The following is a 12,072-nucleotide window of genomic DNA, read 5'->3' on the forward strand; positions in this document are numbered from 1 at the left end:
GGGAAAATCAAGGCAAAAATCATCACAACAATCCCTGCCTATAAAATACAAAAGCAAGTATATACACTTCAACAACAATACTTTATGATGATCAATTCTACTGGATATGGCTCTCTTCAACAATGAGATGAACTAAATCAGTTCCATTTGTTCAGTAATGAATAGAACCAGCTATACTATGCAAAAGAACTCTGGGAAATGAGTGTGAATCACTACATAGAATTCCCAATCCTCTATTTTTGTCTGCCTGCATTTTTGATTTCCTTCACAGGTTAAGTGTACATTATTTCAAAGTCTGATTCTTCTTGTGCAGAAAAATAACTGTATGGATATGTATACATTTAACATATACTTTAATATATTTAATATGTATTGTTCTATCTGCCATCTCGGGGAGGGGATAAGGGGAAGGAGGGAAAAAATCAGAATAAAAGATTTTGCAATTGTCAAAAAAAAAAAGTAAGTATATACAAAATAATTTTAAGAGGAAAAAAGAATGCCAATATATCAAGAAAGGTCCTATTAAGAGAGAAATTTGAGCCATGCTTTTAAGGAAGGTAGGAATGATAAGTGTTTGATGATATGATCTGATTTTGTTTTTAGATTCCACAACTATTCAGTTTATGAGAAGTGAATAGCTTCCTAAGAAGAGAGAAATCAGTGTTTGGTTTTATGGACTCTAGCACTGGGAAAGAATGCATTTTCATGGAATCTGGTTTATCTGATTAAAAGGGCTTTTAACCAAAAGTGAGAGGGAAAGAGAAGAATGCCTAGATCTAGATTATAAACCACATATGGTTGAAGGTAGCAGGTGTGAAATAGGAAAGGAGAGTCGATACATGCTTAGTTATTTACAGGCAATAGTGATGAAGGATTAGGGCAGAATGGATGATAATGGGCATTCGTGTTTATGTACTAAGGCAGGGACTATTGGTAATAAGTAAGTCTGAGGCTTGCTTGGATCAGATTTGTAACTAGAACATGCCAACGGGAGGGTGTACCTTTTTCAGGAGGAATTTATTAGATAAATGGGAAAGCATGGTCACAAAATAATCATCCCAAGAAGTTGATGTGATTTTTAAGTTGCTTTGATCTGCATTGGGGACTCTTTGGACTTAATTCTCAGTCAGCAAGCAGGCTTTTATATTTATATTAAATACTTGCAAATACAGACAAAAAGAATGACAATCTTTGCACAAAGGAATGTATATTCAAATGAAGGAAGAGCCCTAAAAGGAGAGAAGGGACACATCTTCTCAAAAGACTGGAGAAAAATGAAATTGCTTCAGTCACCCTCCTTGGATGGAAGGTCTGTGGAGGAACCATCCAATGGGGAGAGGCTTCAGGAATGGAGGCTAGGGTCTATTGGAGTCAATTCTACAAGCTCAGGAGAGCATTTATACTGAAACCATCAAACTCTACAAATCAGGGCTTGGTTTCTCATTTTGTTGTCTAGATATGAGAAAGTGATGGAAAAGATGTGGTTAATGAGTTGAATAAAAATCTGTTGAATATTTTTCCTCTTACAGAGAGTTGGTTAAATATTTGCCAGTGTATCTCTTGTGTCCTATGTGTGGATTCCAGGGCTGGAACAAGGCTTCAAGATGAAAAGATTTCTGGGTCATATGGGAGAGAATGTCTAGGACTACTAAGGGCTACTTTTTAAGCAGAATGCCAACAAGGCAGAGTGCATACATACAGAGGATGCCAAGACTAGGTAAGGGAAGCAATCCCTGTTTCCTTGGCCAGGCCCTACAAAGAGCAGTTGAAAAAACTCAAATTGTTTAGCCTGAGATGAAAAAATTTGGGGGGGGGGTGATAGTTGCAAAAGCAGTCTTCAAGTGTTCAAGAACTCTCATGTATGAGTCCCTGGAGGTCTGAACTAGATCCCAATTTGTATAAAGTGCTTGTTCTCTGAGGTAGTCTCAGTTCAACATAAAAAAAAAAAATTATGAACATCGAGTATTGTCCAAAAAGAGAATAGGCTGGACTGGATTTTTTTGAGTGGGAAATAACACTCTCCACATTACTGAGGCACTCTGTCATCCCAACAACATACTTTCGTGTTTGTTATTTTAAAACCCTTAACAATCTGGTGCCTACCTGTTCCCATTCTAATTTCCATTTCTATTCATCACACTTGCTACAATACAACCATTTCTTGCTGTTATTGTATTTATATTCTGTGCTATCTCATTTCCTGTGTCTTTTCATAGGCTGTCCTTCATGCCTAGAATTCTTCCCCCCCCTCCTCTCCCCCCATATCTAGCTCTTGAAATCTTTAACTACCTTTAAGGCTTAGATCTGGAACTACCTTTTATAATCCCTTCTCTCCCAGTTAGTTTGTTATTTCCCACAATAAATTCATTCATATATGTATACATATGTACACGCATACATATTTAATATTTATTTTTATATAATATATCTAAATTTTGACTTTTTTTATTAAAGCTTTTTGTTTACAAAACATATTCATGAGTAATTTTTCAACATTGATGCTTGTAAAGCTTTGTGTTCCAAATTTTTCCCTCCTCCTCCCCACCCCCTCCCCTACATGGCAGTCCAATACATGTTAAAAATATATGTTAAATCCAATATATGTATACATATTTATACAGTTATCTTGCTGCACAAGAAAAATTGGATCTAGAAAGAAAAAAAAAAAACCTGAGAAGGAAAACAAAATGCAAGCAAACATCAACAGAAAGAGTGAAAATGCTATGTTGTGGTCCACACTCAGTTCCCACAGGCCTCTTCTCTGGGTGTATATGGCTCTCTTCATCACTGAACAATTGGAACTGGTTTGTATCATCTCGTTGTTGAAGAGAGCCATGTCCATCACAATTGATCATCATATAGTCTTGTTGCAGTGTACAATGATCTCTTTTTCTGCTATTTCACTTAGCATCAGTTCATGTAAGTCTCTCCAGGCCTCTCTGAAGTCATCCTGTTGGTTGTTTCTTACAGAACAATAATATTTCATAACATTCATGTACCATAATTTATTTAGCCATTCCCCAACTGATGGACATCTACTCAGTTTCCAGTTTCTTTCCACTATAAAGAAGGCTGCCACAAACAGCGATTAAACAGCAATTTAAAAATTAAAATTTTTAGTCTTTTTCTTTAGAGGGAGGAGGTGCTTAGTTCAAGTTTAGATTCCATCAGTTCTCTTTCTAGAGATGTATAGCACCTTTGGAAGTGTCATGGATCACTGTATTGATCAGAGTAGCTTAATCTTTCACATCATTTTATTACATGTTATAGATATTTCTGTATTATTATAATATTACAATTCATATTATAATATTTCCAATATTGTAATTGTATTAATTGTAATATATTACATATATCACAATATTATATGTTATTATATAACACATAATATAATAATATATTATACAATAATGTATATTATATAATTATATATTATTATACATATTATTATAATATTACAAAAATATTCATATTACAATATTTCTGTTACTCTGTACAATGCTTTTCTAGGACTTTTTTTTTTTTTTTTGGTGAGCCAATCAGGATTAACTGACTTGGCTAGGGCAGGGTTTGAACTTAGGTCCTTCTGATTCTAGGGCTGGTGCCCTGTAGAGGACCGCAGATAATGGGGGAACTCTGGGAAAGATATGTTTGAAGTATACTTACAGCAGGGTGTTTACTCAGTGTGATTGAGGAGATAATGGTTCTCTAGTTCACATATACTTAGTATGATGTAATGATGTAATTACTCTAGTTGGCTTATACTTAGTGTGATATGGTGATATAATGGTTTTACAGATGGCACATGCTCAGTGTACTACAGTGGTGTAATCGTACTGAGGTATTTAAGGGCTGAGAGGACTGGGAACTCAGAGTCTCAGACACAGACACACAGAAGATTCCAGATTCCAGACTCCAGAGTTCATCTTTAACCAGCTTCGTGATGGCTGTCCTGCCCTTTATCACTTCTCCGCTAAAACTAAGGCCCGTCCAAAGATCCTCCAGAAAACTAGTCTGGACATTACAGTGTCCTATGTACTGTGCTACCTAGTTAACCCCTAGAATTAATCATCTTTTCCTTCACTTTGGGAAAATTTTAGTTCCAAAGCAAACATGCATATTGTGTTTCATTAAAACAGGTATTAAATTTTAACTTCTTTGTAGGAGAAACAACTTCTACCAATAACATATACCATATCAGGCAGCAAATAGGAGAATAAAAGGACAGAAGAGGAGTTGAATGTCCTGGGGGGAAAGAGAGAAATAGAGACAAAATAAGAATTCTAGGATAAGACCTGGAAGGAATGATGCTTGCGCTAGATAAGCTCAGAGAAAGAAAAACCCTCTTACCTTACTTTAGATTTACCTTCTGAGAGAAAAAATAGATCAAGTACTAAGAAATTCTTCCTTTACTTTTTACTTTACATTTTAAAAACTGTGTCCAATATTTAGATATGTTGGCACTCTTCATTGGTAAAGAAACATTAGAAGTATCATATGTTCTTCCTGTTATACTTTTTGTGTGTCCATAGTGATCTTGGAAGCATTTTTCACTTAAAAATATAAGTAAGTTAGGTAAATGGGTCCTCTTTAAAAATGAAAAACAAAAAACAAGAAGTTAGTTGGGTGCATAAAAGGTAATGATTAAGTAATGACTTGATCAGTTCAGTGTCATCTTCAAGGACCAGAAAAACCATCAATAAATGGAATCAAAGAGGAGATGTTTTGTTGAATTTGTTGTGACCCAATTCTAATCTGTGAATTACAGGCTGGCCTTACTTTGATATGTTAAATTGTATTGATACAACATATATAATGTGTGCTGAAGATAATGGAGGGAACCAGATAAGAGAGTGTAGGAAAATTTGTGGAAGAAGAGAATACTTTTACCTGGGAGTAGAGAGTGGGGGCAGATAATGGGAGAAGAGTTAAACAAGTGTTCATGAAGGAAATGGTATTTCAGCAAGGTTCTTAAAGGAAGAGAAATGTGAGAAAAGTCGACAAGCATTTTTTAAGTGTTTATCTTGTGCCAGCCACTATGCTAAATGAGGGGGGTATATATAAAAAGAGGCAAATAAGTCCCTACCCTGGAAGGTCTCACATTCTAATGGGGAAAACTGTCACTTTACTTAGCATCATGGCTATGCAACCCACTTAACAGTTCTGTGCCTTAGTTTCCTCAAAAGCAAAATGAAGGAGGCTTGATGGCTACTAAGATCTCTTCTGTTTTCAATTATATCATGGAGAGGAGAATCAGTCAACCAAGTAATAACCTTTAATTAAATACTTATTATATACTAAACACAAAATAAAATTGGGATATAAAGAAAAGCAAAAGTAGTCCCCACACTAAAGGAGCATGCAATCTAATAAAATAGGCAATATATAAGTAACTTTGTTATTGTTCTTTTGGTTTATGTTGTTACTGTTTAATCATACTTGATTCTGTGATACCTCAGCCCCCACACCACTGCTCTGAGGGAAGAATAGAAAGGATAGAATGTCCTCTTAAGTCAGTCAGTCAATAAACATTGACAAGGAAAAACATAAGAATATATTAGTTTATCCCCTGGCACTGAAGCTCATTAATATTGAGGTCACAGATTATAAAGCCAGAGAATGTTTTAAATGATACCTTAGAGTTCATCTGAGTCTAATACAACCCTACCTTTAGTTTGAGATGCCTAGAAAAATTAAGTAATTTACTAGAGGGGTTATATAGCTCATTATTGGCAGACCCTAGATTATAACATTGGTCTGATTGCCAGCCCTCTTTTTATGTAACATTGCTTTTCAAAAATTGCTGCTTTGAAATTCTTACATGTGATATCCTATCCAGGAAAGAATCAATCTCTTAGGGGATGCTCATATTTAATTTGGAATATACAATTGTCATCATTATTATTTCACTTTATTTGAGCCTCTTTTGATCTCCTATCCTGGTTTTGTGAATATTAGTGATCCCAAGTAACCTGTGGTTGAGGGTCTTAGTTAAAATAAAATTTATACAACATGATTTTAGTGACTTATATCAACTAAAAGTGCTGCTGAAAAAAAGGTCCATTCCCTCCTAGTCAACCTTTCTCATTTCTTCCCTTAATCAGGTATCAGATTGTAGTAGAAATAATTCAAGCAACAACAATCAGCAGCTTCCCCCAGCTGAAAAGGCACAAAGGTAAGAAATAATTTTATTTTAACCCCTATATTTTACTATAATATTAAATTAACATAATATTTTAATACGTTCTTTGTTTCAGAGACTCTGGTTTTGTGCCATCAAACAGTTTACAAACAAATGTCTGGTGCTATGACAACGCTGCTCCCCTTACATTTTGGGAAGGTCAGGTTCAAACTCTTCCAAAGAACATTTCCAAGTCCAGTTTCCAATGATCTTAAAATACAATAAATTGAGATATACACAAGCTTCCTATGATTACTCAGTTAACCTCATGCTGTTTTCATTTTTTCCACTCACAATTCTGTTGGCTAAAAATATGGGGCATCAGGAAGCATCATCTTTTGAAAAACTATGTTTTTGTACCACTATCTTCTTTCCCTCCATATCAGGAAATTTGGATGAATGCCCCTAGGAGCACACAGCATGATATCAATTGTCTTTACACTGGAATGTAGAGACTTAGTTGTCTCAATGCTACCCATGCCCACGTGTCCCAGTTCAGAAAACAATATTTCTTTAGCTTATTACTTTGTCTTTTTTGGCTTTCTTTCTTCTATGACTAATGTGCCTCATTATTGGCATGCTTATTGACTTCTTCCATTCAGCTACTGTTTGATAAAATAAGGAAGCTGCCATGGCATTTTTTAATACTTTATGAAAACACCAGAACAGAGTAATTGAAAAGTCCCAGAAAATCTAAGATGTGTTATCATTGCTCCCATCCCATACCTGACACTCATGACTATGTAAATGCAAGTCACCTATCTCTCAGTGTCCAGAACAACTCACAAATTTCAGAATAAATGCTGACCTGAACTGTTAGAACAAATTTTACTCCTGAGGAGTTTTCTACATCAAAGAAATTATGTCTGGAAAATTAAAAGGCCAGAAGTGGAGTAAAATGGGCATAGCTATAATTAACTAAATAATTAATTGTACAATTTAAAATTAACACTTAAATTAGTTAATTAACACTTTTAAATTAATTGTCAGATTTTTTTTTTTCCTCTTCTTTTGTAAAGGAATTGAGATTTTGGTTCAGAAAGACCGGAGTTCAAATCCACCCTTAGACATTTACTAGATATGTGACATCATTTAATCTCTTTTGGACTCCGTTTCTTTATCTGTAAAATGGGAATAATAATGGCACCTACTTTACAGGATTGGTATAAGAATCAAATGATAATATAACTTTGTAAACCTTAAAGTGCTATAAATTGATGTCTGTGATTCTATTATTATTTCTTGTCTTTTTGCCTCCTATCATTTAAAAAAATTTTTGTTGTTTAGTCATATCAAACTTTTTGTCATTTCATTGGGATTTTCTTAGCAGAGATACTGTTGTGGTTTGCCATTTCCTTCTCCAGCTCATTTTACAAATGAGGAACTGAAGCAAACAGGGTGAAGTGACTTACCCAGGATTACACAGCTAGTAAGTGTCTGAGGCCAGATTTAAACTCTGGGATGTCTTCCTGTCAGCCAGTGCTGTATCACATTGCCTCCTCGCTGTCCCCTTTTCAATTTTACTTCTAGGTTATGATTCCTGTCTAAACACAATTCTTTTGGACAACTTTAGTGGGAGAAAAAATTTCACACTTTGGGTCTTGATTGTGGATCTATTTGTAAAATGAGAAAGATCTAATCATGTTTAATGGCTCTGAGAGCTCTGACAACCTGATTACCAGTATTAATCCACAGGAAATTTATCTATACTTCAGTTTTTCTGGGTTGGAAAAGAAGGGAAAATTTTCTTTACCCTACAATTTTCAGAGTACAATTTGTACTACTATCAATTGTACTACAATTAACTACTATCTAGAGCCTAACACAGGAGGTATTTCAATTGAATTGAATTGAGATTGTGGGACAAGGTGGTCTCACTTTCAAGATACAATGTCTGATTTCTTCCCTATATACCCAGCTGACATTAGCTGGTCAAGGGACAAGGAGGGATAACTGAAGAATAGTTCATATGCTCCATTGGTTTATAGGTAATATCAAGAGAAAGGTCCCTATCATTGTGTGGTAGGTATGGAGAAGATTCACAGGTTTGGCAAACATTGATGAGTTGGGGTCTCCTTAGCTAGAGGAAACTCACAGATCTATCAAAGTAGTGTAGCCCATCCTCACCCCTGTCTTTTAGCTAAAAGTTATCAGAAATTTTCTTTGTAAACTGATCCTCTCTAATCACAATCTCTCTCACGGTTTTAAAAGGTACAAGTGGAACCACTTTCTACTTCTTAGTATCTCTAAGTCCCTCTTTTTTCTCTATACTCTCTATTTTGGTTAGAGATTATAGAAACTTCACGGTTTATTTTCCTATCTATGTGCAAATGAAACTCAGATCTCTCTCTGTCTCTGTCTCTTCTCCTCTCTCTGTTTTTCTATCTATCTGTCTGGTCTCCTCTTTGCTTCAGGCCTACATATAAAATTCATGCTCTATATCTCAAAATTGAATTTTCCAGTAATTTCAAATTCAAATAAACTAATAATTCTTTCTTCCTTTTTCAGCCCCTTTCTGATTTCTGTTAATTGTTCTACTTTCTTCCAGTTACCCATGGTTGAATTGACATGATCTTGTACCTGAACCTCTACATTCCATCATTTGAGTCCTGTAGATTCTAACTTTAACATTTGCTATCTGCTTTTCATCATTTTCTCTCCTTATAGTCTAAGGACTAAAGCTCTTTTCATCTTTTCTAGGTTTTTATAGTACTATTCTAATGAGTTTCCCTTCTTCCAATCTCACCTTTCTCTAAGCTCCAGCTTCTTAAACTATGGTTCTCAAGCCCAGATGGGGTCTCATAACTGAATGTGGGAGTCTATAAATGTTTGATTTGTATACCTGTATACCTAGAGTTACATAAAAATTTCTCAGGTTGCTAACCCTGCTTCTAAGCCAACCTTTTCATAGCTGCTACTAAGATGATTTGGTGATTTCACATTTTCCCATCCTGTCTTCTTCTTTCAAAAATCCTGATTTCTTGAGTTTTAAGATCAGTAACTCTTAGTTACTTAAAGAGGTAGCTAGCCTTGTGCATTTTCAAATTCAGCTTTAGACACTAGCTATATGTAACCCTGGACAAGTCACTTACCTAAAATGGAGATATTAGTACCTTCCTCAGAGGGATGTTGTGAGGATCAAATGAACCTGCTTCACACAGTGCGGCTACATAAATTCCCTTCTCCTTTCTGACTTTCTCTCTCTTAGCAAAAAGTGTTCCCTCATCGCTCAGTTATTACTTTATTTGGCTCTTGTAGAAGGCTGAAACTCTTGAGTTGATGCACTGAGGTTGGGCCAGCCAAGCACTTGAGGCTAACTACCAATTGGACAATATTCTATGGGCATATGCTTGGAAAATGGCCCTTCCCACTATGCTGTGCTGGCTCGAGGATTGGTGTATACAGAGGATTGTAGGAGGGACTAGGGGGGTGGAGTAACACGAGCCAGGGTCACTTTTTGGCAGTGGACGAGTAAGAAGGCGATTGCAGAGATCCTACTTCCATTGCCTTCACTTCTATCCCTATAGACCAAAAATAAAGATTAAAGACTTTTGCGTATCCTGACTCCAGTTGATTCTAAGGTATCCTGGGTGCTAGCGCGGTCGTCACAGGCTCTATTCTCTTTCCATATCTTACTCCTCTTGTAGCCCTTCCAGTAAATTAGAGGTTTCCTGAGGATAGAGACTATTGAATTTTTTATCTTTGTATCACTAATAGGAACTTCATAACTATTTTTTGACTAGTATGGAATTGATTTGAAGTCTTATTTAAAGTGACAAACCAATAATTAAATGTAACATTGCTATGTAAAATTTTAAATAAATTCTGGATATGCTATTCCTGAAACACATAAATTAGTTTTTTTTAGAGCCAAGGAATCATTTTATTTCCTGGAGTTTGGGTTTCATTATGTTGGGCCCTTCGTGTAACCAAGTTCTAGTGTAAGTAACTTCTTCTGTGGTTGGAACTGGTTTGGGGTCATTTCTAGGGTAATGCTGGGAGCAGTTAATTTCATATTGACCCCAGATTGGATACAGATAATACCTGAAACATAATTGCAAAGACCCAGGTTGACTCTGAAAACTGTCAGGGGTCCCAAGGAGGAGAATCCCTGATGCAATATAAGCTATTCAAGAGCAAGTGCTCTTGGGTACATAATTACATTTCATCCTTGTTTCTGTATCCCCCAGGCCTAGCACAAAATAGTTTTTTACTAAACAATTGTTTGATTACAGGAATCTATGTTTTTGTTTTTGTTCTTGGTTTTTTTTTTTTTTTTTTTTTTTTTTCTGTGTAGGAAGCACAGTATGGAAACTCCCTCTATCACCAGAGATTGGTCTAACAGAAGTTAACTGACTTTCCCCCTTTCCCTGCCTAAAAAAAGGCTATCAATAAAATAGGGGCAGTATTGGAACTCCTGTCTTCTTGACTCCAAACCTAACATATTCTCTGCTAAACCAGATACTTCTATAAACATTTCCTTGACAGAAGTAATCTAAATCAACTTCTCATAATATTACCAAACTTGTTGCTTAAAGTTAGTTTTGTATTTCACTTAGCATGACAAAATTTGATAAAAGCCATAATATCCCAGACTGGTTGAATCATGATTACATGAAGACCTAAAAGGAAATAGGAATGATTTTAAAACAAAGACATGAAATGTGAGTTGTCTTGGCATAATGAAGACAGATAGATCTCTGGGAATGGGCATTTTTCACCCAGTGTTAATTTTTCTTTGAAGTTCAGATGCCCATGATGATCCGGCACATTCAGTGGGTGGATGCTTGGCAATATATTTTTGGAGAGATACAGATTGGGCATTTCTCCAAATTAATGAAGTGCTGTGTTAATGTGTTTTCCTTTGGATTTTAATGATTAAGACAGAATGAATGTCCTGAATTGAAGAGAATCATGCAATTAAAGATTCCTGATTCATTAGCCTAGATCCTTTTATTCAGTTTTTCTTAAATCAGGACATTAATGGGAGGTTCCTACCTTGATATTTCCTTTAAACCATGTTCATTAAATGATTTAAAAGAAAGTGATCTTTTTTTTTTGAGCTGTTTGAGAAGCTGATTTTGTAGTCCACATTTTTATCAAAAATTGATTAAAGGTGTGTTTATTCCTTGCAGGTAAAAGAAAAAGCTGTAATGTTAGGCACCACTTAGAAAAGACTTTGAAGCCTAGAATTCCGAGCCAATTCAAAGATGAAATAGACATAAATGTAAAATCCTGTCCTTGGGTAAAAAAAAAAATGAATTGCCCAATAGTTTATGATTAAAAATGGATTTTAATGGATTGCAAACTTAAACTTGTGTATGTGGGACATGGAAAAAAAAAAACAACAAACTAAAATTTTTGTTGAGTCATTTAAGTCATATCTAATTCTCCACAATCCCATTTGGGATATAGAAGTGGTTTGTCATTTCCTTCTCTGGCTCATGTGACAGAGGTAAAAACTGAGGGAAACAGGGTTAAGTGACTTACCCTGGGTCACAAAAGTACGAAGTATTTGAGACCCATATTTGAATTCAGAAAGATGAGTCTTCCTGATTCCAGGCCATGCTCTATCTACTATGCCACTTAGCAACCCCCATGGGTCCACAAAAATACCTCAACAAAAATAATTTTTCAATGAACAGCTGATGTGCAAACAATAGGGATGATAAAGTATGAATTATAGTTTTGTTGTGATTGGCAGAGGAAAAGAAATTTCGAGAAAATGGGTTAGCTAAGAAATGTTTTTCTAGAAAAAAATCTTATTAAACATAAAAGAAATATAACAAAAGTTGTTACCTTGAAGAGATGGTGTAAGGATAATAAAATATTGTATGTAAATTGTATGAAGTCCTACATGTGAATCCCTTTCCAATCCTTAAAACATATAG

At 35.3% G+C, this 12,072-nt stretch overlaps 1 protein-coding gene across 1 annotated transcript in view; it reads left to right on the forward strand.

The window, feature by feature from the left end:
* The window catches only part of SNX25 (sorting nexin 25), a 291,635-nt gene that overhangs the window by 166,573 nt on the left and 112,990 nt on the right, over nucleotides 1-12,072 (forward strand). The window contains 1 exon segment of the mRNA XM_051965470.1: nucleotides 6,105-6,175. Coding sequence (XP_051821430.1) covers nucleotides 6,105-6,175 — 71 coding nt within the window.

This window comes from Antechinus flavipes, chromosome 6, assembly GCF_016432865.1.
Source record: "Antechinus flavipes isolate AdamAnt ecotype Samford, QLD, Australia chromosome 6, AdamAnt_v2, whole genome shotgun sequence".
Taxonomy (NCBI): Eukaryota; Metazoa; Chordata; class Mammalia; order Dasyuromorphia; family Dasyuridae; genus Antechinus; species Antechinus flavipes.